The sequence below is a fragment of the Anser brachyrhynchus genome (genome assembly GCF_964034855.1).
Source record: "Anser brachyrhynchus genome assembly, chromosome: 6".
Lineage (NCBI taxonomy): Eukaryota > Metazoa > Chordata > Aves > Anseriformes > Anatidae > Anser > Anser brachyrhynchus.
Window position 1 is genome coordinate 37,930,648 of NC_137700.1, and position 26,355 is coordinate 37,957,002.

Sequence of the window (26,355 nt, forward strand, 5' to 3'; positions counted from 1 at the left end):
TCCTCCTCCTCCTCCTCCTCCTCCTCCTCCTCCTCCTCCTCCTGCCCAGCCGGCTGGCAGCGGGCTGCTGGCCGGGGTCCTGCGAGCCGGGGCGGGCCGGGGCAGGGCGAGGAGGGGGCTCCGGCCTCAGCCCCCTGGCCCGGGGCGGCCCCCGGGGGCCTCCGCGAGGCCGCGGGCAGCGGCAGAGGCAGCGGCGGCGGCGGCGGCGGCGCGGCGGGGCCGGGCGGCATGGCCCGGGGCGAGGCCAGCCTCCTCCGCTGGCTGCGGGAGGGCCGGAGCTCCCGGAGGCTCATCCTCCTCATCGTCTTCATCGCCCTGCTCCTGGACAACATGCTGCTCACCGTGGTCGGTAGGCGACCGGGTCTGGCGGTGGGGCTGCGAGCTTTGCCGTCGGTGGCTCGGGGGCGGGTGGGTTTCTGGTTCGTTTCTGTGTTTTTCGGTGGTTTCTCCCCCCCCCCCCCCCGATTTATGCCAGCGGTAATCTCCGGTGACAGATGCGCTGCCTGGGTGCGTGGCTGATGCTCGCGAACCACAGGTTTGCAAACACGTAGGGTGCCCCAGGTACTGCGGACGCCGCCACACGCAGCAAAGTCGCGCTTTGTTTCTCTGTCCCTTGCAGGATAAGGAATTGTACAAAAACACCTTCGTAATTTATTTATTTATTTTTTCCCACCGAAAGCCACTAAAACTTCTCCGAATGACAACATTGATATTTTTAGCTCATCATCTTTTTTTCCTCCTGCGGTCGTGCAACTGAAACACCAGGCTAGATAACGCTGGAGATGCCTGTTTCCTTGCGATAGGTCTCCTCTCCCCCACGCTGCTCGTCAAATGGTAGATTAATAAGAAAACTATCTGCATGGGTTTTAAGAAAAGTGCTTCTAAGAGCTGGTTTAATAAAATAATCAGAGTTTTGATCAAAGTTGAAGGTGAGACTTTTACTGGCTTCAAGTGGCGTGGTGTCCAGAGTTAGGAATTAATGCAAATCAAGTCCTGGAACATTTCTTGCTGGTAGTTTATAAATCCACGTATCGAAAGGCTTCTGTTCGTATCCATTTTGTCCAAGGGCTCAGGGAAACTCCTGACTTGTGCCCACACACTGCTCACGGAGTGCGGAGCCCACCCCACGCAGCGCTGCCCTGCCAGCCTCAGCTCCTGGGGGGGTTCAGCTTAAAGCCAATGCCTTTAACAAAAACTCCATGAATACTTTTACCAAGTCAGTTCTGGATTTTTTTACATGAACATCCTTTCTTATAAAGTTGTTAAGATTTCCTTATTTGTTCTGTAAGATGAGTGCTAGAAGCCCTTAAAAGTATCTCGGTCTGCAGACTCACTGAAAGATGGGGCTGTGTCAGAAGAGAGGCCAGGCAACTCTGCTGGTTCTGTCACTGATGCTTCCCAGTAGAATGAATCTTACATCTGTTCCAACCAGTGTGGATATGCTAGTTTCTGAGATACACGCTAATACAATCAAATTGCAGCCATGAGCTAAAGCTTACAAAGCGCGTCCCTTCTGGGTGGTGTTTTCAATGTAAATTTTAAAGAAATAGTGACATATGTAAACAGCAATACATTAGTTCTGATTACTCTTTTTTTTGGTGGCTTATTTTATTAGTATGTTTTATTACTTTGTACTATTTTGGCTTAATGCTAGTTTCAGTGCTTTTCTCATTATTCACGTTTTCACAATCTAATAAAGGGATTTATGCAGTCATGTGCATCAGAGTCTGTTCAGACATGGTTTTTGATACTTCTCATATTTTTCTTTCTGAGTGATGTCTGTATAGAATATTTTACATTTACAAAAACTGGCAAAAATAAAGGCTAATGTAAAAGAACTGTGTTTTAAATTGCACTATTTAAGTTCTGTGTTTCAGTCTTTTAAAATCCGTACTGACGTTCTCAGTAGGAAAGCCTTGTCCTTCCCAATCAGTGACAAAGCAAACAATACAAATTGGTGATTCCATCTGCACATAACCTGATGGTAAGATGCTAATATATTCTATTTGTTTTTCCAGTGCCAATAATTCCCAGTTACCTTTACAGCATCAAACATGAGAAAAATGCATCAGAAGTCCAGACTACTAAGCCTAACGTAGTTTCAGCAACGATGGACAATTTTCAGAGTATCTTCTCCTACTATGACAACTTGACAATGGTTACTGGGAACGAGTCTGCTCAGCCAGGCCCCAGAGAGCTGCCCCACACCCCGACAGAACAAATGACAGTGAACGTGACTGCTCCTCCATCTGATTGCCCTAAGGAGGACAAGGACCTGCTGAACGAAAATGTTCAAGTTGGGCTATTGTTTGCTTCAAAGGCAACGGTGCAGCTGATCACTAACCCCTTCATAGGGCCGCTGACAAACAGGTATGTTACTTAGATAGGATTTGTATTCATGTTTTAGTCTGGGTGGGGATTTCAAAGTACCTCTAACTGTTGTGGCCCTGGCTTCCTGGCCTTCTCACTTTATCTGGAGCAGTATCTTAGTGAAATACATTTGATGAACTCATCTTCTGAATGCCTGCATCCTTTCCGAAATAAATTGGTAAGCACACGAGCTACTTGACAGTGTTGTACACTTCTCTTTTCCTCCAGCTCCTGAGCCCTCAGGCTTTTATAGAAACTTTTACTGAAATGTTGTTGAAATTTCTTCAATACAGTTACACAGGGCCAAAAGATGCCACGGCTCAGTAGTTACAAGGATCAAGCTCTGTGACTTGGTGACACATCTATTACACCTGTATTAGGCAAAAATGATGTTGAAGGTGTAGGCAGTGTTCAGATCTCTCCCTGGCTCTCGCAGCTCTCGGTGTGCTTTGGTGCACAGCGATTCTGAATGTCGCAAGGTAAGGCCAAGCGGGAGGTTCTCATGGACTTCCACGGAAAGGGAGCAGGTCTGCCAAACCCTGCTGGTGCCATGTTCATCACTGAGTTCAACAGATCAGATTTACGTCTGTGCATGATCTGCTCCAACTGTCAAATTGTCCCCTCCGAGTCCTTGCGTATGTATGATGTATTGAGCAGAATGTGTTCGGGTGGGACGTTACACAAAATCCTCCGGAGCAGGATAGGAGATGTAGGCACCAAAATAAATCACTTACAACAACAACCAACCAAACAAAAACAAATCCAAGCACTAATTATGTTTACACAGAGATTAAAAAGTATTTATATCATTTAAATTTTTGGTGTTAATAATTAATTTGATTTTATTGTTAGTGTTCTGTGTAATTGTTCCCCACAGAACAAGCTGCAGCCCTTCTAAACAGAGCGTGTGAGATCCATCTCTGTAGGAAATAAGCTCCAAATTGTACTTATGTCACCAATTTTCATATTTCTTATTAAGCTATTTTTATAAAGAAGACATTTTCCTTTCAGAAAATAATAAGCTGAGGAAATTTGTCTGTTTCCTGTCCTTGTAAAACACTCCTGTTTAGGCAGTCAGTGCTTACCACAGCTGGCAATAAACAAAACAAACGATGTTCTTTAAGGCTGGATATTTCAGGTTTTGAACTAAAAGTACCTTTCTTGTATTTACAGCTTATATACACAGTGCTTAATTTCAGTCTGACAGAGGAGTTTCCAGTGGAGAGATGAGCAGTGGTTGGACCCACAATGTTATGAATTCAAAACCTGCATTAAATCTGGGGAACTGATACAGGCACAAAAGTTTTACATTAGATAGACAGCTTCATTTGTTTTATTTCACCTTATCTCCTCCTGCATATCCCTGCTCTGAAAGTTTGCCCTTAAAATAATCCCTTTACACAAACATTGTTGCAATTTAAGGAGGAAAACAGATCTTTGTTACCCAGATTTCCTATGTTGCTTTGTTGGGCTATGATAGCTCATCCACAGGCAAAGCAGCATGAAGCGAAATAATATTTCCATGACAGTTCTTTAGCTATTCTAGGTTTTAGTAATAATTGTCTGTATCATTGCCCTATCTCCATTTACTTTTCTCTGGATTCTGCTGTTCTTATCATCATTTCTACAAACTGCCACACCTGCCAAAAAGAAGTAAGGCGCCACACGTTACCAGCGGTTTCCCAATGAGTGGGAAAAAGAGAATCAAGGAGAGCACATGGCCCCACGCGGCACGCCGTCCTCCCACCCAGGCAGAAACGAGTGTCTTTGTGGCCAAGTGGCCCTAAATTAGATTTAAGGATTGTTGGTTTTCTTTCATGCGTTGTTTGTGTCTCGGAGCAGTGTCTGCCTTTCTTCTGAGAAATGGTTAGTGGGAAATATCAGTTCACGTATTTATCAATTAACTGTAGAAGCCACTGGCAAAAAGACAAAGAAAGAAAGAAACAAAACCCCCCACAACTCAAATTGAGATTTCCTAAGAACAATGTGCATGTTCAGTTAAAAGGAAGTGTAAAAACTGATTTTTATAAATGAAACAGAAGTCATCATTACAAAGGCTCTTCTTTAACACTGATAAGCTGTTTAGTGATAATTATTATTGCTGTTATTACTTCTGCAAAATTTCAGCAAAGTATCACAGCTTAGAGTTTTAAACAAGCATGGAGTTACTGGCCTTAAAAACGCACAGTCTTTGAGTGCTTGAGTTTGCGTAGGATCCAGCAGGCTATTCCACTCACATTGCCAGTAAGTGGCAAGTCTGTGCCACGAGGCTGTGCCAATTACTTAGTTTAGATCTTCTGAAAATTTTGTAGGCTTTTTTTTTTTTCACTTTTTCTATAACTGCTGGAGCTGAAGGATTTTAAAAATACATTTCAAAATTAGTTTAAAAGAAGCAAGCTAGGCTAAAATGTTTCTTATTTAAAGCCCATCTCTTTCCAAAGAACACCAAAGAAAACACAAACCCATCATGGTGAGCTGGCTGACAGCTGATGGGACACCACCATTTCCCTTTGTGCTACGTCCTGGTGAAAATCCCAGCAAAAAAACTGCCACCGCAGCCCCTGAGCCTTCTTCCCTTCCTTCCTGCACGTTCAGAGGTTCGTTGGGTCATGACCTGGAGGAAAATATTCCTCCTGTCATACATCTCCCCAGTCTCCACTAGGGCTGAAGATGGCCAAAATGCCAGCCAGGACAGGCTGAGCGAACGGTGCTCACGTTGGTACTGCTGTAGCTATACGGTAATAGGTTTAAAGTCAGTAAATTGCAATCCTGTAATGGATAGGCAATTAGGCTCTAATCATCCACAGCTGCTAACCTGGCCAGCGTAACCTTTATTTTACTGCTGCACAGAACCCATCAATTGGTTGTCTCATTGCAGTGTAACATTATTAGTGAGTGTAATCCACTTCCAAACAGTTCTGCAGTCTGGGGCCAAGACGGCCCTAAAATGGGGTCATTCAGGCTTTCTCTGTCACTGGCAGCCTTTCCTCTCCCTCCTTCAACTGATGACTCTGTGTTATTTTTTGTGAGTCGGAACCACTTGTAGGAAGCACTTTTAGCTACGGGTAGCCTCCCTGAAACATGGTGGACCCTCTGGCTGCTTCAGCTTCTCTTGTAGTGTTTTGTGAGGAGTGCCCGAGAAAATGACTTGTTAAGGCATGATAGCAAGAAAAAGGAAGAGACGAGACAGGAAAAATGTAGAGATAACTGATGGAGCACGTCATGTCATGGCCAAAAATGAGAAACTGCATATGCACAGGTTTCACATGGCAAGAACAGGAACAGCCCAGGATCTGGGACAGAGTCTCTGAACAGCTGGCTGTTACAGGTGGTGCCTCCCTGTTTTGTGATCATTTGTTATATATTGTAATTGTTCCGATCAGTGAAAACTCCCAGTCTGTGCTCTCTCATGTCTGTTGGACAGCCCGGGACTGCAGCTGCAGATTAGACATTTGTGGTAGCACAACTGCCAAGTAATTAACACTGCTATTTTAGGAGGAGGCAGGGTTTGCTAAGATTGTGCAGGAAAAGACAATCTACACTTCTAGCTGTCAGCTGGATGCGGGTAAGAACGGCCCCAGAGCAAGAACAACCACGACTTCCAGGGGCTCAGCAACCCTGAGCAGGGTAGCACATCATCTCTAAACTGTTCCAGGCAACTTCGACCGTTTCAGAGGACTATAAAGACTTGCTTAGCTCAGCACAAATGCACGTCCTCTCCTGACTATACCTTCACATCACTTTGTATGGTGGACCACGAGCAATATAGATTTTGGGTGAAAGGACTAGCTCTGCCCACACAGAGTCTGGTTTTGAGATGATTCTCTGGGTGTGGAGGGAAAGGCATGTGTTAGACCTCAGCATGTGCAATAAGGCGTCATGGTCTGCTGCAAGGCAAGAACGGGTTCTGCTCCAGTTCTGCCTCCATGACTCTCTGCTATGTGGTGCTTCACACTCTGTTTGTCCAAGATAAAGGAGGAATAATATCCGTGACTGCAAAAACTAAGACCAAAGCTTGAAGAGGATTTCACAGAGCATTAAAAGTGACTTCCAAAATCCTTGTTTTCTTGCAACAGTCACCTGACAGAAGCATTTCAGACATAGGGCATATTGAGAGAGGTGAAACATTTAATTTGATGGTGGCTGATCCTTTAGTTAAGATTACAGGACTAGTATGATATCCCTTCCCTTTATTTAGTTCACTAATGCTTATGGCAGATCTCACAGCTAATGTCTCTGATCTAGTGGTGCAAGCATGAATATGGGAGTCACTTTGTGTGGCATTTGTCTTCAAACAAATAACTGAGTTTTAATGCAGTGTACTTGTAGGAGCAGTGAATTGCTGTCTCATGGTCCATGTGGCAAATGAAATAATTACTTATTTCTTTACTGAAATCACACTTCTCCTCCCACAGTGTCCATCCTAGACACCTCTGGGATGGCTTTCACAGAAAAAAAACCCCATTCCAATGGGAGAAGGAGTAGGGACATTCAACTTCTGCATTCATAGTACCACAGAGCCAGGTGATATCACTCACCAACAGCAGTAGCCGTGCATGCAGGGGTTATTTATCCGTATTTATATCAGTGCTTTCTGTAATTCCAAAATTCAAAATCAAAGCAATTGTAGTCCAACTCACTGTGGTGTTTTATACATGAGCCCACTGGGAAGGGCAGGCAAGGGGATGGCAATAGGAGATGATTCTTTTTTTATGTCCTTGCATACACAGAGACATCAGTGGAGATTAGTGTCCCTCTGTATAATACTTACCATGTACACACAATGCTAGAAGAGACAAGCCTAGAAAAATCATCCTCTTTAAATAAAACAGACAAAAAAAGTATAGTATTATTCTTTCAACAGTCAGGTATCAAGGTTTTGAGAGATTAAAGTGATTATCGTAAGCCCACAGAAGAAGAGGAATTCAGGTTGCTGTTTGCAGATACCAGTCCAGTTAAGTAACCACAAGAGTAACGTTTCCTCTGCTGTATTTTTGTAGCACCTACTTGCAGATTTCAACTAGAAAACTCAGTGCACTATGTTTATGTCATATTTTTAATGGCAAAATTCTTCCACGTGCTCTTCATTAGAAATTTCTAAGGCTTGTGAAAAAATGCATGCTAGATTTCTTCTGTTCTCAGAACTCCAACAAATGTTACAGATACCAATAACGAACAGCCTTGTACTTCAAAGACTTTACTATTATCTGTGGTCCTTACTTGTATAAAAATTACACTGACAAATAAACAAAGCTCAGAATAATTATGTTTGTTTATCTGTCTTAAGACTACTATAATCAAAAATGAGAAGGGCCATTATAGACTCTTCCATTATTTGATTGACCTACTTAAACCAGTACCACCAATATAAAAGCCCAATACTGTCAAATCACTGGGAATTAAAATCAATTAGTATTCTTTTGAATATCTTCACCGTTGAAGAATTTGGCCATTAAAAAATGTCTTTGCAAATACACTTGAGATACAGAATTTTAGGGGAAAGGAAGCTGTGAATAAAGTATGGTGAACACACAGACTACACACAGGCTACCTGGGTAGTACTTTTGATTCCAAGGCAGAGTTTTAATGGCATGAAAAGTAGCATATTGTGAGGTCTTTGTTGAAATTTCAAATTTAGCTGCCTAAAAATGTGTTTGCTTTCCAGACAGAAAATAATTTATTTCCTGGAAATTTGAAAATGCTTATAGCAGCCGGGCATATCTCCAGGCTATTTCTGATGTTTTTATACTTTTGAGTTTTGAAGAAGAAAGCTTTGATCAGCTCTAAACTTAATCCTAACAATGTGGAAAAGCAAAAATATTACTCTCAGACACTTTGGGACACTTTCGGTGCTTGTAGTTGAAGCAGAACTCCCAGTGAAGCTGATGACAAATTTTCCCAGAAAAAAAGCCATTGGTTTGACCGTGTCTCATTACAGTCATTGTCTCATGAGGGTGAAAACAGATGATTCTTGAAACATTCCTGGATTATTTCAAAGCTCAGCACGCTTAGATGAATCTTCCATTCTCATATTCTTGGAAACCCCATAGAGACCCAGAGGGGCTTTATTGAGAACAATGATGGTGGAACGAGAACAGGACAGTCAAATTCTAATGAAGGAAGGACTTCTTCCAGGGATTTCAGATGAAAAGTGTGCTGTACCAAATGAGAAGGCGTTTGTAACATGGAGCAATTTGATCATGTTGTCCACTATAAATACTTCAAAACCTGCAAAGAAACTACAGGTTGGGTTTTTGCATCTTTTGTGCTTGTGCACAGAAAAAAAAAAAAAGCCCTCATGCAATTAAATGTAACTCAAAATATCAGTGAGACAATCCTGAAAATGTGAATTTATTTATTTATTTTCCAGAATAGGCTACCAGATTCCATTGTTTGCTGGCTTCTGCATCATGTTTGTGTCAACGATCAGTAAGTGGCCACTTCTTACTTAGTGTTGTTCAGATGCAACTTTTAAATAAATGATCTATAATAATGATCCTTAGGAATTCTTGTTGATGTAGGGGAATTAATGTAGAGGATGTGCAAACAGAAGCATAGCCTGCAAGTCAGCTGAGATGATTTGCCCACCCTAAATGGTGTTAATAAGGCCTCAGCTGCTGGTTTATGTTCACTTTTGCATGGTACTTAAGGACGTGTCCCAGATGGAAAGAGTACAAAGGAGAACATCAAGCATTGTTAGAAGCCTGTGAGGAATGATTAAAGAACTGGGCTTGCTTCAGAAGGCAGGTGTAAGATGTATCAGAGTCTATGACAAAAAAAGAAGCGAATTAAGAGTTTTCCACGTCCACTGCATGTAAGAAATGGAATAGCAGACTTAAAAAATTATCAAAGAAAATTTAGATTAAATATTAGGAAAATATTTCTGACAGCAAGGGGACTGAAGTGATGGATAAGATTACCTGTTGGTAGAGTCTTTGACAACTCCAGATTTTTGGAACATTAGACAAATTTTGCTTGGTATGGTTATAACAGTTGTAAGTCTAATTCATGGCCAGCTGTGCCACACAGCATCCAGTACAGAGCTGGGAACGCCACTGTAAAACCTCTCCACCCATTTGCTTACTGGAAGAAAAGCTGGTGTGAGCCTGTGTGCGTGTGTTAAATCCTACCTTTGTGAATGCCCGGAGCTTCAGACTGGGCAGCCCAAAATGCAGCCATGGGGGGAGCGAGGCTGGAAAGAAAGGTCTTAATATGCCTCCGTGTGCAGCTGAATCAGAGCAGGATGTAATCAAATCCCAAGTAATTAGTTAAAACTGCTTGGGCGCTTGCATTCTGTGTTACCAGAAGGCTCAGACACCTGAGAACAATTCAACACTGACACATCCAAATGCAATAAGAGAGAATAATGCAGTTAGCATTGAAAGTGACACAAGTCACTGTAAACACCTGACTGAATTGCAGAAAGGGTGGTTTTTTTTTTTTGTGATAGTTTAAAGAAATCTAACTTTTTAACCTAGTTAGAGTTAAACTAATTTTAAAAATTTACCTCTGTCTTTTCCATAGTGTTTGCCTTCTCAGGAAGCTACACATTGCTGTTTATTGCAAGGTCCCTCCAAGGAGTGGGCTCCTCTTGTTCTTCAGTGGCAGGTAAGAGAGCATGTGATGGAGTAAAATACGGATCACCAATTCTGTCTTTTTCAGTGACAGTCATTTCTTAATTGTATTTTGTCTGCAGTTTCAATAATTAATACAAAATTATTCAATTAAATCAATTTCATTATTTTCTTTCTGCCTCTTTCCTATGCAGTAGCTCACAAGCAAATGTCTTTTCAGAATTACTTGGTATGTGGGCTGCAGTAAGGTAGAGCACTAGATGATGTACTCTCTCCCTGGGGTTTCTGCATGTGTGCCTTCAACATTTTAAATTCATTTTCAGCCCTTTTAAAGGTCACCATGAACTTATGTTGGTACTTATTATCATAGGGATAGTACCTCTGCCTGTTTCTGAAATTTCTGTTATAAAATGTTGTTTCCAGTGGCTTGTAATTCTGCCTGCCAGTTTGGACTCAGATTGCCTGTGCTAGATATCCAATACAAGATTTTTATTTTTATTTTTAAATGAAAAGTGAAATGGAGTATGGATTTTCACTCCAAATTATTCAATGATCTCTGAGAATGAGTCTAGAGAAATTGTATTTTGTTCATGATGACAGCAGGAATATAAATTTGTCTTGAAAGGGGAGGTGAATTGAGCTTTTTGTCCACAGCATGTCCCTTGGCTTCCTCAGGAAAAATCCCCCCTCCCAAATGGGACTGGTCAATAAACAGGGCTCACGTACTTCTCATAGGAAGATAACAAATGTTTGAGAGCTGGATTTCACCCAGATCCCCACTGCAGGGATTGTGCTGCAGCCTTGGGGCAGGTGGGGATATCCAACGGAGATCCTCAGCCCCCCAACTAACTAAGCTTACAAGTCAAGCTTTCCAAAGTTAAGACATGCCAGAATCAAAATTTTTGTTCAGCTTTATCTCAGTCCCTGTGCAGGGGTGTACCTTGAGATAGGGCTCTTTGATGAGCATGTATTTTTCCCCAGACAGCCTACAAATCAGAGCAGAGAAGGCCAAGAGTCTCCCTAGTCTACCCCCTTCCTGAAGGCAGGATCTGTCATTCCTCATGCGTACTTGACAGATGTGCTCTCAAAAGCCTCCACAAATGCCCTCAGCATTGAGCTTTGTGCTTAACTACATTTACTGTTAGGAAGTCCTTTTACGATCTCCCATCTAAAGCCTCCTTCCTGTCATTCATATCCATTTCTGGTTCTCATAGTTGAGAGAACATGAAGAACAGTTTCTACAGTTTCTTTTCTTTATCTTTGTGGTTTTTTTTTTTATTATTATTTTCAAGACCACATCACATCGCACATCGGTTTCCCCTCTCTAGCTTTAAATCCAAAGACCTGCAGTGGTCTCTTGCTGATGGCTGCTCAGCCTTTGCTCATCCCCACTGCTGTTTTTTTGGGTAGTCTCCAGCCACCCCCAGCTCTTCCTGCACTGCAACAAGGCCAAACCAAGCCCTCAGAAGAAGCTCTGACCCCAGACAAGTGCCAACGGGAGGGAAAAAGTCACTTCATGAGTCCAACAGCCCAACTCACTTGCACCACCTGCATGCTGCAGCACTGTCGTAGTGGGTGTAGTACCCCCCCTGTGGCTGTGCAAGTCCTTGATTTGAAAACAGAATTAATAATTTCTATGAGGACTCTCCTGTAGCATTTACAACTACTGTGTCTGAGTGCTTCACAAAAGCAAATGAAAGAGGCTTCATGTTTCCTTTTGTGAAATGATGGCTCATCATCGAATGCAGAAATGGGGAACATGAAGATAAAGGTCAAAAGCATCCTTTAATTTTGGATGCTGAACTTGAAATACTCATTTTCAAAGCAATCAGCTGGGCATGATACGTTATGCTCAGAGCACAGCCTGCAGTGACCGCGGTTGTAGCTGTCAGCCGTCACCAACCTTCGTGTCGAGCACCCAGAGCACAAATAGCAGACAGAGAGTACTCGTTGAGAGCTTTGTTTCAACTGGCTGAAGAGCAGCTTCTAAACACTCTGTGACAAAGGCAGGGACACAGAATCCGGCAAATCAGGGCATCATTAAACTACCTGAGTAATAGGGTGTAATAGAACATGGCATTGAGATCATTTATGTGTGCCAAACTCCCTTCTGCTTCAAGGCAAATTGCACATGGTGGGGACTTATATACACACATGTATATGTATGTAGATCTATATATGTGTATAAATATAGATATATAAGTGTGTAGGTATATACTTATATACAGATACCTGCTGTCACCTCTATCTAATGAATTGTAAGACACAGCTGCCTAATTTTGTGCTTTGTTCTGTTTGTATTTTAGGGATGGGTATGCTTGCCAGTGTATACACAGACGACGAAGAGAGAGGCAACGCAATGGGGATTGCACTGGGAGGACTTGCTATGGGAGTATTAGGTCAGTGAGATGGGGGCTCTGCCACCAGCAGAAACCACCCAAAGCACCTCCTTGTGGTCTGTGAAAACAGCGGCAGGATCTCCTCGGGTGCAATGTTACCGTGCCATCTCCAGATTAGATGCATGGTGCATGTTAAGAATTGTTTCTTAAGCAGAAACATATTTCTTATGCAGATACACATCAGACAATCTCTGAGATGCTTGGGTTTTGTTTAAATGGAGGAGTATTTTGGGGTGTGAAGAATACACTTTTAATAATCACAGAGATCAATGAGCTTTTCTGTTGGTTTTATTCATTTTTTTTCTTTTTTTTCTTTTTTTTTTTGTTGTTGTTCATTTTGTTTTGTTTTAAATTAAACTTTGTGGTCCCTGAGTGCCAACACAGGGTGCCCAAACGCTTGCAGAGGACATATGTTTGGGGTCAGAAACGCGGCTTCACAGCTTTTCCTTCATTTCTCCCCCTCAGTGGGCCCACCTTTCGGGAGCGTCATGTACGAGTTTGTGGGGAAGAGCTCGCCGTTCCTTGTGCTGGCAGCACTGGCTCTGCTAGACGGAGGTCAGTGCATGTGGAGAGTCACTATCGCTCTGTAGCGCACCCCTTTTGTGTGCCTGTGTCCTGACCCCTTCTTGAAGAAACCTTACAGTATTGATTTCTTTCCACAGCTGTTCAATTATTTGTTCTGCAGCCGTCCAGAGCACAGGCAGAAGTGAGTATTGCAGTAGAGCACTCTAGGCGACACCTGATGCTTTGCCTTTCCTAATCCCAACTTTCCATTTGTTTCCTAGAGTCAGAAGGGGACACCGCTACTGACTCTTTTGAAGGACCCATATATCATTATTGCGGCAGGTATCAGATCCTTTTTTATTTATTTTTTATTTAAATCAACTGTTGGCATTGTTCCTGGCATCCTGGAAAGCCTCGAGCTAGTCTGGTCTAGCAGTAATGTCATTTGCTGCTTTCGTTTACATGAAGCACAAAGAACAAAGTAATCCATCAGTAACTCTGGATGGAGGTACCAGTAGAAACACAGTGGCCTGGAAGCTGGAAATGTAGGTGTCTGCCTAGCTGAGAGGGCACTAATGAGCTGCGGATCCTTGCTAGGACAAGGAGTTGCTGCACCACACCAAGACGTGGCCATGAAAATGCCCATTAGACAAGTGAATAGGGCAGAGGTGTGAAGGGAGGATCCACCAGCGCATCCCGGGCAGGCATGAGGAATAACTCAGAAGTTTGCTTCCATCAGAGAAGGGAGCGAGGGTCTCTAGAGCATGGGTTGTGTTTTGGAAAAGGTCTGGGTCAGATGGTGAGTGGCGTCTGGTATTACATGTACTGTTTGTTTTGTGCCTTGAGGGAAGTTTGCCTTTTGCATCATGTTTTGTTGGTTTGCTCTAAAGAGGGCTGTAATTAAGCCTGACCCTTTTAAATGTCTGTAAAATACCTGAAAGCAGATCATGATTTTTACTGCTTTGTCCCTTAATCCTAACCTGCTCGTCTGACAAAGCAATGCTTACGGGCATTTTTGGGGTGCTCGGGTTTTGGTGATCTCACAGGGCATTCTCACTACCTTAGCTCTGTGACAAGACTTGGTCAAGCTGTGTCTGAAGTTACACAGGCACTTTTGCCTAAGAAATTCGTGGAGCATTTAAAGAACTTGCGATAGGACAAGAGTGTTTGAGGGAAAAGAGCAGCACAGATGGGAACTGTCATCAGAGTTCAAATCTACCTTTCATCTGATCCAGTACCTGGCCTTTTACAGGGATTAAGAGCAGGTGCTGCAAGGTGAGGATCATCCGTCCTGTAAGTGGATATCTTGAGAATAGTGTAAACCCTGTCAAAGTGTAATCTGTGATAGATTGAGCTGCTCATGCCCGGCTTAGTCTTAACCACATAAGAGAAAAGGTAGTAAGACCCATGGATCCCATCTTTATGGTGCTCTTTTGACCACCTCCCATGTCTGCTGCGAGGAGGGATGGACTTTGTTCCTTTTTCTACCCATTGCATGGCATGCAACTGTTCTGTTCGCTCAGAAGCTGTTCCAGCCGATGTCTGGGGGCTCAGTAAAGCTGGGCTGGGCGTTCCCAGAGCACCAAGGTGATGAGGCAGATGGTGATGAGACTGCCCAGTGCTTGGCAGAATGGATGATGCCCATGTTCTTTAACCTCAGCCCCATCAGCCTTAAATGTTAATTGCCTCAGTTCTGAAGCAGTTGCTTTATGCAGTGAAAAGAGTTTTGAAAGTGTCATTTTCTGTCCCTTACCCCAGTGAGGTCGGTGTTTTGTTCAGATACGTTGGTTTGGGAAGGTTGAAAGTCTTGTGGATTTGCACTGCTCAGGGAGGACAGACGTTCTGAATGCCTTCTAAGCATTCATGTAAAAACTCATTAAAATTAATTTTCATTTTAAAATTAAACTTAAAAAAATGTTTTAAAATGAAAAAAATCATGGCATTGGGTTAATTCTCTAGTGGGTTAATTGCTAACCACAAGTAAAAAAACAGGGAAATTTTAGGGGTGTTGCAAACGGACTACCAGTTTAAGTGCTTTTTGCACTCTTAATTTAGGTACGCTAATTTTGTGGCATAAATTCAATCTCCTAAGTGTGCGTCATACACTCGAGTCATAATTGTTTGCATTTCCAAAGCACAAGAGCTTCCTGACCGATTCCCTTACCTGTGGCACCGCGTCGCTCTTTAGCACCAGCTGTCCCGAACTGAAGCACACAGCCCCCTCCTCCTAGCCCGGCTCTTCTGTCGGCAGCCCCTGCTGACCCTGGGCTGGTGACAGAGGGGACTTGGCTTCACTCAGTGCCACACTGATGTCCTGAGTCCTGCGGCGATGCTGCAGTGAGGTGCTGTGGTCGCCCAGCTTCGGCCAGCTCGGGACCGGCAGAGGTGCAGGTCTGGAAAGCCCAGTTCCCCTGTGGTTTCAGCGCAGAGGTGATATGGCATGCTCAGGTGGAAACCTCTGCTGGAGAAGGGAAGTGTGAGCAAATATAGACTCTGCCTCCTGCTGCGTGGAGCATATGTGTCGGGTGAGGCATCCGTGCTCGCTGACCCAGGCAAAAGAAATGTCACTGACACTTTTTGTCACCGCTAGTGAATGAAGTCACTGCCATTCTCACAGTTGCACCTCACCCATGGGGATTAAAAAAGGTTAGGTGCTGCAGGGTGGCGAAGTTGCACTGACAAGCAAGTTAGTTTGAGTTACCAGATCAAAAAACAGAGCTGAGACAGATATCGTCACTAGCACATGGGCTCTTGAGAAAACTCGTAACAGCTTAACACTGGGTACTGGATTTTTCACAGAAAAATACTGGTGATCTCCACGGTGCTCTGCCAAAAGGCTAGCGGGTTCCCAGTCCTGGAGATGGGATGCAGCTGGAAGGCTGCAATTTCACATCTTCTGGCCAATGCAGGACATTTAATCTAATTTAAGCAGGAAACAATGTAGGATTTCTGCTCCTGAGATACACACCTCTAAACAGAGGTCAGCTCCACATAAAGCAGAGTTAAAAAACGACCTTGTTTTGAGGAAGTTTTACTGAGGTAGCATGGTGTTTATTAAAGTGTGCCCTGAGTTTGCAGAGTACCAGCTCAGGCTCTCACCTTTCCCTTGCAGTACATCCTAAAGATCCAGGTACCTTTGTCAGCACGCACCTGAGTACTTCGGCAAACCCTGGTGAAGCTTCCCGTCCTAACAAGAAATCGGTGCCATACACGCATGCATGGTTCCCATTTCTTTGTGAAGTTTGCCGAGCAGAATGAGATCTTTGCTGTTTAGCTGCCTCTGTTAGAACAACACTGTTTCCTCTGGCTCAATTTTGTGCGGCTCAAAGTGTTTTTCCATCGTGGAGGAAGTCACTCAAGCTTGGCTGGGAACGGGGCAGGCCCTGGGTGTCCAGCTGGGGCTCCTCAGAGAGACCGCGCTGGTGGCAGCAGAAGCCCCGGTTAGCTCTAACCTCTGGTCTGCGGTGTAAGGCCGGGCCGGGCGGCTGCTGCGTGCCCCGGGAAGGCAGCGAGCGGCCGGCCTGCCAGCTCACCTCAGGGCCCGCGGGTGCGCAGCCTAATGCGGTCTGACAGCTCTGAGCAAGGAGCAGAATCGGTGCTCATTTTGTTGTGAGCTGCGTGAGGAGGAGCTTCTTCCAAAGCTTATAAAAGTTAGGAAGAGGAGCAGGAACACAAGTGTGAGGCTGTCAGTTCTAGCAGGGACTTCCCCCACTTCTGTGAGGGGTTAGCAGCGGGGACAGGTTCCGTTACCCTGCACTGGGCTGTGGCTGCTTCAGGCCCTTTGGAGGAAGTGGGGAAGGCCTCCCAGCTCAAAAAAAGCACTGTGGGGTGTAACAGCCCCCGTACTAAGCCTGCAGCCCGCTCCTGAGGGCAGAGGGCCTCACCACCGCCAGAGCACAATCTGCGGGCAGCGGAGCAGGAAGCAAAACCCTACACAAGCAGAGAGCAGCCGGCAGGCAGGATTGAGTCAGCACTTCTGTTCTTTGCGTGTGAATGACCAAAGGTCCAGAGATTCAAAAGAGATTTGGAAGCATTTGAAATTCATACGGGTGGGCAAGCTCAGCCAAGCCGATGCTTTGTGGCATGGCTTAGCGGCTGCCGGCTGCGGGGCCTGTACACAAAGCTCCCTTCTGTAGGGGGTAGGCATCCCTCTGGCTGTCGGGTGGTATTTTTAGGATCCCGACCTCCACGGCTCATCTTCCTCATTCACAATGGGTTGGAGCCATGTCTCTTACACAACAGGTTCAGGTTTTGCCCCAGGAGACTGGAGATAAAGACCAAAGGAGTGTGGTTTTAGCTTGTCGTTTGTACACGGTCAGACATCACAAACTTTCTAAATGTCATCAGGCTCGCTGTAGACTTTGCTGCCCCCCTTCACAATATGAAAATAGCTTAACCTTTATTGTAGAATTTCTGGGAGAACTGAAACATACAGAAAGTTAGTCTTCAGTGACTTTACACTCTGTTCTGTTTAACATTAATCAGCATTTGATGCATGACAAATAGGTCTTTAAAAAGCACTTTTTTTTTTTGTGAAAGCATTCAATCTTTGCACAGGTTTTTGTTCATAGTCAAAATAAATAATTTTTACTTTTTGTTTTTTCCTCCCCCTTCTTTCTCCAAGGATCAATCTGCTTTGCAAACATGGCTATCGCTATGCTTGAACCAGCTTTACCCATCTGGATGATGGAGACCATGTGTTCCAAAAAATGGCAGCTTGGTAAAGTACAGCACATTACTTGGGTCTGCTATATTTTGTCTGATGGATGCCTCTGTTCTGGTCCTGTTAATAATGCTCTCCTTAGACACTTTAAAGGTAGTCATTTTTTTTGGACTATCTTTAAATTGCCAACGTTACTGGGAGCCCCAGTCAGCCCTGCAGGGCAGGCTGCAGCATGGCCATGCACATACACACACGTACCTTGCAGCAACGCTGCTGCATTGGAGACTTACCACTGAGCAGGGCACAATGCGATTCAGTTCCTAGCCCAGCGTTGTAGACATGAACACATTTCAGGTTTTGCTTGTAAATATATGTTGTAAAGCCTTCATGGCACTCTAGAAAATTACAAAGATTTGACTTTCAAACAATAAACAACTGTTTTCAAAAATCATTTGGTTTAGGGTTTTTCCCAGAGGGAATCCCTCCTTAGTGCCTAGTGTGAACTGCTGGGAGCAGGAAATCTGCATTGGGTGCAGCGTGTGCTGCACATGTTAGCATGTACTGCTTCCAGGGCTGCAGATGGCAATGGTAGGAAAAGCATGGACTTTTCTTAAAACGTAGCCACTGGAGAGAAATGGGACACGAGGAGCATTTTCTAGTATCAATGTATGGTATTTGAAAGCAAAAGAAAAATCCTTGTTGAAAATAATGTTCGTCAGACTAATATCCCTAGAGAATACTAATATAGGTGTCCCTACAACACAGTGAAAATACAAACATTATTTCAAATGAATGCAAACTCAGATCTAGGGTGGCCATAGGTGGCAGTCCTTAATGTATTACTGTACTGTTGAATGTGGTAATGATTGCTAGCCCATTACATAGCAAAATTAACATGCAGACCTAGATATTTTAAGCCTCAAAGAAAAACAAAGATGGCTTATCTACCTCCCCCACTGGAGTATACTGGTGTAACAGAAATGAGATTTACACATCTCCTATTTGAATAGAGGTTCCTAGAAGGAAAATATCCATTTTAAATTAAGACTAATTTTACCCCTTAATGATATAAGTAATTGAGTCCATTACACTTTGTCTGATTTGACAGCATTAATTAAAGTTTTTAAGCCTCTTAAATTATATCCGAACTGCAGGGTTTTAAGCAAATGATTATCTTACGCAGTTTTGAGATCCAGTTATTTGAAGAGTGATCAGAAGAAGGTACAAAGGGCTCTGATTTTGATCAATTAATGTTACTTTGCATAAAGCTTATTTAGAAAATCACATTTCTGCTTCAGTAGAAGCACAACTTACCACTGTGACTGTACCACACCAACATGCAAGCCTTATTGACCAAGCTTTTGCAATATTTTTCCCAGTTTTTGAGCTCTGTTGTAAATGGCCATTTCATATAAAAAGTCTGCTCCAAGCCACACTGAAGTAGCTGCGGTTGCACAGGTGAAAAGGTTTCCCCAGCATTGCCATTGTGACCCACAAGGGTTTTAATCACAGGATGTTGCTGTGCTAAAAATGACCTCTCGATTTTTCTTATGAATATCAGAGAGATATAGGAAGGACGATGGATAAGCAGGAAATGAGAAAATCTGTGTTGCCTTGGTGAGAAATGAGGAGCACATATACTTAGAGGGAAATGGTTTGATTGTGTACCATAATGTCATGGCCGCTCTCTAAATTTGAATTATCTGATTTAAAAATGACCGAATGGAAGGCTTGCTGTGGCATGCGTTAAGTTGCCGGACTTTCCCACTTTTGTCACGTTTCCCAGATTTACTTGGGAAGATGCAAAACTGACCAGGAACACCAGAAAGATGTGGTGCATTACTTTCTTCCGAGAGGCATCAACCCTACAATGTTGAGCCACCACCTGTGCCCCTGCCTCCCAGAAATGCTTGGTACAAGGCCACCTCCTGGTTGGCGGTGGTGATCCCTGCTGCCGTGTGGGCAGCACCAGAGGCACCCACAGCCCGTGCTGCTACTGGCATCGCTGCTGCAGCAGCTTCATCGGCCATTTTCCCTCCGACTGGGCTCTGCCCTGCAGCCCCGGTGTGGGATGAGGGAGAGGAGTAATCCTCCAGTGCAGGCCGGAGCCGGCTTTCCCATGCTTCATCCTTCAGGAGGAGATGCAAGGGCCCTGTGCCTTAGGGTTGGGATTTTTCTTGGGTGCCCTCATTAGCTGAGCACTACAGCTAAGTGTTTTTTAAGCTGTTAAAGTTTCTTCATCTTTATGTTATTGATAGGTGCTTGGGTCAGCTGTTGCTTGACTGAGGGCTGCATCTTGGCATGACAAGCCCCACTGTAGCACAGGGGCTCCTGGCCATGGGGAGCCCAGCACATGCTCCATATGCCAGCCACACAACCCAGAAATATGCATAAAGGGGAAAAATGAACTTCCTTGAACTACCCCAAAGTTTACTGCAGTTAGAAATACCCCCCCCCTTTTTTTTTTTTTCCTTTTTCCTCTTTGCATCTCTTCTCCCATGCTAGGTCTTGCAGCTGATGCTGGAAAGCTCTGTTCAAAGGCATCATATTGCTCCTGCATTTCATAGATGATGTCCTGAGATTTCAGGAAAAGGCTGCAAGAAACCGGATATTTGATTCTCTGGGCTACGCACAAAGACTCCATTAGTTGTGTTCAGACCAAAATTGCGGCGTCTGGAATTTATTAGTTTCTTCTAACACCTCACTGAAATCGTTGCTGATAAATCATCTCATTCATATTTTTCAGGCGTTGCTTTTCTTCCGGCTAGTATCTCTTATCTTATCGGGACTAATCTTTTTGGGATACTTGCGCACAAAATGGGAAGGTATGCTTAATTTAAAAATATTAATAATCTTCCAGCGTGTTCTTGTACCATTTGCAGTGTTTCTCAGGGCAGTCTGTTGATGGTGGAAGTTATTAAAATTTGTTTTGTAGTAGCAAGATCATTTTTGGAACACGTTGCTCCTTTGGTTGTGCACCTCTACACTTCAGACATGGCTTTGAACCGTCTCAAGTCACCTTTAGCACCTTGCAGGCACTGAAGTCTGACTGATGTTTCTTCTTTGGTAGGTGGCTCTGCGCTTTACTCGGGATGCTAATCGTGGGAGTAAGCATTTTATGCGTAAGTAGAAGATGATGTATCTGTGACACCATCTAAATGTTCCCGTGTTCATCTTTGAACATGTGCTTTATCATGAGATTTCACTGGAGCTTCTGCCTTACAGATATGTTATTAAACGATGTGTAGCTAATGGGTTCCAGATCCCGTATCTGAGCGCTTTAAAATCTCAATGGTTCAATTATGTTGAAGGAAGTGTGGCTCCCAGAGAGGAGGGGGATCGTTCTTTTGAGCTGTCACTCAGCAGTTTACTCTCGTTTGTGATGGCGAGGGTGTCAGTGGTGCAACGGCACAGCCGTCTGCTGCAGTAGGCCAGAACACGTGTCAAACACCAGCTGCACATCTGTACAAAGCATGCTCTAACTACTCTGGAAATTTCTCTTAGAAAAAGAAAACTAACCTCATTAGTGCGACCTAATTAACTGCCTGAAATTTCATTCGTAGGTACCATTTGCTAAGAACATTTATGGGCTCATAGCACCCAATTTCGGAGTTGGATTCGCCATCGGTGAGAAAAATTACAATGATTTTTTCAGTCTGTTGTTTATGTAAAAATGGTTTTGTGTGAAGTTACACAGCAAACAAGCTTTGTTGCTATTCTGGCTTGACAGTAGTGAAGTCCGAGCTGTGGCCTGGACTGGCAGGTGGAGCCAGGAGGCCCACGGGGCAGTGCTGGAGCTGATGTGCCCTAAGCTCACGTCTCTCACGTCCGTCAGCAAGTGTCATGTGCACATTCATCCATATGCGACCTCAGACACAATACAGACTGTTTTAACACAAACGTTTACATATTTAAGAATAATCATCCATTTAGTTGCTGTTGCATACCATTTTAGCACATAGTTGTCTGAGATGTTAAAATAAAATCAAAAAAAAAAAAAAAAGGACTTTTTTTCTGAACTCTGTTCCCCTCCCTCACGACCAGGAATGGTGGACTCCTCCATGATGCCCATCATGGGCTACCTCGTGGATCTGCGCCACGTGTCAGTCTATGGGAGCGTGTATGCCATAGCTGATGTTGCCTTCTGCATGGGCTTTGCGATAGGTAAGTCTTCTATCTTCCTGTCTAAAATGCACTTGACAGTAAAGAGAAATGTGCTGTGCTGCTAGGCGTGAATCCCCGTGGCATTTGCAGGCTTTGTGAGCTGGGGTTGCTTTTTTCCTTCAAGAAGCCAGAAGCAGAGGGAAAGGATGCAGGGAGCTGTTTGGCGTCAGTTCCCCTCCTCTGCCGTGGTGCTATGCGCATCTTCAGTAGCTGTAAGAGGCTTGAGGCAGGCAGGCATTGAACAGAGATAAGATATCCCTAAGAAAAAGACCTTGCAACACCTGGGATTGCCACCGTGGCTGTGCTCCTATGTGTCTGGGAGGGAAATAACTCTCCCCTTGCCCCCTCTCCCTTGACTGTCCCGTACAGACACCCCACAGCCCCTCAGAGCATCTCTGATTTCTGCAGTGAATGCAGGAGCTGGAGCCAGAGAAGGTTTATGTTTTAATTACATATGTATGCTTGTATTCCCTAAATCCGTTTGTAAAGTGGGAGTTTTATATGTAAAATTACTGTTTAAAGTGAATGCTGCAAATTTTATGGTATTCAGGAAAAGGGTTTTATTTATAAAAGGTCCCTCTGCTGGTGGTGCCATTGCAAAGGCAATTGGATTTCCATGGCTCATGACAATTATAGGGATCGTGGATATCCTCTTTGCTCCTCTGTGCTTTTTCCTTCGAAGTCCACCTGCCAAAGAAGAGAAAATGGTAAGCATGACATCTTTTTTGCCTTTTTTTCAGTGATAACTTATTTCTGCATCTTTGCCTCTAACTTCCCCAACACAGGACCAGCACAGCCTATTTCACCCTCATGCGTCACTGTTTGGAATAACCCCCCATCTCATTATCTGCCCAAGATGTATAAAGGAAATTTTTTAGTTGTATGTCCCCTGTGCTGCTGTTCCAAGGTTTGCTGTTCCTGTTATACTGGATCTGATTCTGAAGCCCTGTTACTGCTGGAGGGCACCTTGTGCTGTGTTCACAGGGTTTCCTCTGCCTGGCAGGATGCTCCAGAAGGAGTTACGTGGCAGTGCATTTAGTAGGAAGATTTCCCCTGGGCTGGGAAAATCCCGAGTAGAAGCACAATGCTTTGCTGCAGCACCAGTCACCATGTGTAGGTCCAGACCCCAGCACTCTGTCCTTGCTCATGCTGAACAAGGTTGGCTTGCACCCAAAATAAAGTGGCAAGTTGTTTAAGGAAAGAAAATGTACTTTTGCATGGCCATTGTCTTACTATGCAGTAACAAGGCTCTGAAAGGCAAGGACAGAACCTAGTGCATGAGCTGTGCATGCTTTGTACTGGTATTCATAAAAGAGAAGCTGGAAAAATGGATCTTGCTGAAATGTGATGTACGTGAGGACAGAGACCTTCGGTGTCACCCATATTTGTACTGCAGAATCCCAGAGATTCCAGCTAATCCCTCAGAATGACCTTTACAGACAGCAATGATTTTTTTTAAATTATTTTTTTTAAACACTAAGGTTAGGGAACAGAAGGAACAAAAACCAAAAGAGCTGCTGTTGTTTGCACAGAGATGAAGTTTATTGTCAGCTTCCCACAGCTGAGCAGGAGGCACTGCCACGTGCAGGTGCTTGGTGGAAAGTCCTTTTAAAAGGCAGGGGTAGGCTTGGGGGTGAAGCAATGTAAGAGCATGTGGTGGTTGTCAGCAGAGCCACAAGAAAAGGTGATTCACATGCATAAGGTTTTATTTCAGGAGTTGGTACCATTGCTTGAAATTTGGAAAAGTAATGGTTATTGCCATAACGGATCAAGGACAGTCACAGATAGCGGTTCAACTGCTTTGCAGAGATAGGGCAGCGGTTATAAATTCAATGAACCCCAAGATTTTTAAATTATTGCATTTGTTACCGGGTATTTCCACCTGATAAAGCAGCATTCTTGGTGCAAATCGGGACAGAAAGTTTACTTTTCAGTTGGTTTGTGCCTTCAGCTCATTTGAGCCACCTCCAAGGCTGAAATCTGAAATCTGTACTGAAGCGTTCATGCACAAACAGAGCCTTCTGTCCCTCTCTGAGCTCCCCTCATCCCCCTGCACTGAGCTGCTTGCTAAAGCACCACACTCAGCTGCTGCTTGTGCTCTCTCGGCAGTCCAGAGGGCTTTGTAAAATGAGAGCATGGGATAGGAAAGATTAAAGAGCAGAGGGAGTCCCAGGATGAGGCAAAACACACTGCTGCTCCAAGAGTGCTTGGAGCTGTCTTTAACCCCATGTGGTGCCACCTAGCCAAGCCGCATGCATCCTGAAGTGAGAAAAACAAGCTTAATTTGCTGCCTTTTATAAGCTTAGGGCCAGTATGAGACTGACAGCCTGCACTCCTGCCTGTTATTCATTGCTACAGCCTTAAATTGTGTGTGTGGTTGACAGCTACACGAGGTGCAACGCTGGCCGCTGTGATAGCAGCAGGGAGCTCGTCACAGACAGGGTTTCCTATGTTGTGCTCTTTGGGTAATTAATTAACAGCTAAACTGAATCCCACACAATGTGAAACGCTACACAACTGCTCTGAGTACAGAGCTGGGATGTCCTGGGAAAAATTCATCCAGAAGGGTGAAACGGTGGGGAAATGTGGCTGCCCCCGGCCTCGGCAGCTGAGGCAGCAGGCCTCTGGCCCGCCCCTCCTGCTTCTAATGATGGCAACCCCTTTTACCAGTGGTGATATCTTGAGGTGTATGAGGTGGAATCTTGACCTCCGAACACTCTGATGGAGATCGGTTTGGTTCTACTTTCACAGAAATCCAGTGAATCCCCAAATCTGTGGATGGCGGCGGTCGAGTCGCGCGCAGGCCGCAGCTGCGCGTTAGTTGGACGTGCTAACGTTCACGCTCTCTTCTCTTGTAGGCAATACTCATGGATCACAACTGCCCCGTTAAAACAAAAATGTATACCCAGAACAACATCCAGGCCTACCCGATAGGTGATGAAGAAGAGGAGTATGAAAGCGATGAATAACAGTAAAAGCCATATAATCTATTTTGGTGTACACAATGCAGTGTTTCATGTGAAACATCTCATCCAGAAATATGTTTTAGCTGTACTGTAGATTTAATAGTGAAATGGTCAAAAAACCAAAGGTATATTAATCATCTCCCGTGGTTATAAAGCAGACTGCTAACTGCCTTATAAGGAGGGAAAAAAGCTTTTATAGAGGATTTGTATAGTGTTTACCTTTATTTTGTGTATTTAATTTCATTGAATATTACACAGTCTATTTTTGATTAAATGTGTAGTGTAAATCTGTATAAATGTGAATTTAAACTATTTGATTTTTCAAGTCAACTCACTGACCTACACTTCACATTCTGTTTGGAGTCATAAGAACGAACCGATCTCTTGAATATAACTTCTCTGATTTATTCAACCAAACACAAAACCCTTGCAAAGCTCAAAGAAAACCTACCCAATTTCCAGTTTTTTGAATTGTACCCTGGTAAGTACATCCACACACAGGTGCTGAAGGCTGGAATTAAGAGTGTAGACACCGCTATGAATTTTTTGATCAATTTTGGATCACATATTATTAAAATAAAAGGCACAACTACTTTGCGATTTGAAGAATGAGCTGTACCTGACCACTCATGGAATGCCTGGAAAAAGAAGTATTTTGAACAGATGAGTATATTGCTATTAGTCTGTGCAATTTAACGGAGTTTTAATCAGCTAAGCAGTTGTGCAAGATGAAGTGCCCGAAGACACATACAGTACTGGGTAAACAAGTATGTTTGAATGTACATAGTTCCTTTCCCTGAAAGGGAATAAGAACTACATGAAGATACTTGTTTATATTTCTATATTTTGGATCTTATATTTAATATCTCAAGTTTATTTCAGATGCATCCTAAGTGACTGGCTAGAAAAAACTGCAGTATCAAAGCATTTAAACTCAGCATGTACTGGAAGTAAGCTAGTAACTTAAGCAGTTCACAAAAATATTTTACATGCATTTGCATACACATTTAGAAATTCAGCATATATATTTATTTTTTCAAAAAGATGAAGGAAAAATATCAACTTTCCCAAAGATAACGAAAAATGTCCTGTTTGCTGCCAATTTCTCTTAACATCTAGGGAGATGGTCTAATAGCGGAACACAGCACTGGATTACATGGTCTCTGCAATGAGAAAAATACGACTGAAAAAAAGCATCTAAAACAATTCACAATGTTCTTATCAACTGTGGTGTATCTTTTTATTTGTAACATTAAAATCTTTATGTGCCTTCTTTCATGTAATTGCAGATGTTTTATGTACTGCAGCATAGATACTATGTTTACATATAGTTTTGTAAAGTGTATATACTATGGTCAGAAAATACGAAGAAATAGTGGATCAAACTTCAAATATTGCTTTGTTGAAAATTATGCATTCAGACCACATTAAAATAAAGGTATCTAAAATAATTTCGTGATCTATTGTAATAAAAGAAAAAAATTAACCTCCCCCCCTCAGAATTTGCTCTATGCATTGTGATCTTCTGTATACTATAAAAAAAAAAAAAAAATCCAGCTCCTGGGAAAGCACACCTCGGTTCTAGTCCCTTTGTTGTGTTTGAGGACAAACATTTTCACTCTAGGTCACAAATACATGCAACTTCTTTATGCAACCACAATAGCTTCCAAAAGCTGCCTATCGCGTGACGGCTGATCCGAGTTTTAACTTCTGTG

General features: G+C 43.6%; 1 protein-coding gene and 1 long non-coding RNA gene across 2 annotated transcripts; one reads left to right on the plus strand and one right to left on the minus strand.

The window, feature by feature from the left end:
• Nucleotides 1-77: 77 nt before the first annotated feature.
• On the plus strand, nucleotides 78-26,091 carry SLC18A2 (solute carrier family 18 member A2). The gene is made up of 15 exons (XM_080597090.1): nucleotides 78-349; nucleotides 2,019-2,370; nucleotides 8,741-8,799; nucleotides 9,895-9,978; nucleotides 12,251-12,343; nucleotides 12,809-12,898; nucleotides 13,006-13,049; nucleotides 13,129-13,189; nucleotides 17,472-17,567; nucleotides 20,257-20,335; nucleotides 20,581-20,632; nucleotides 21,074-21,137; nucleotides 21,555-21,674; nucleotides 22,248-22,381; nucleotides 24,533-26,091. The coding sequence occupies exons 1-15, from the start codon at nucleotides 229-231 to the stop codon at nucleotides 24,641-24,643; spliced, it is 1,560 nt and encodes a 519-aa protein (XP_080453216.1). The 5' UTR covers nucleotides 78-228; the 3' UTR covers nucleotides 24,644-26,091.
• On the minus strand, nucleotides 7,710-9,794 carry LOC308197114. Its single transcript, XR_013952584.1, has 2 exons — nucleotides 9,501-9,794; nucleotides 7,710-8,598 (listed from the first exon to the last, which is right to left on the minus strand). It is a non-coding gene; the product is annotated as an uncharacterized lncRNA (long non-coding RNA).
• Nucleotides 26,092-26,355: the final 264 nt, after the last annotated feature.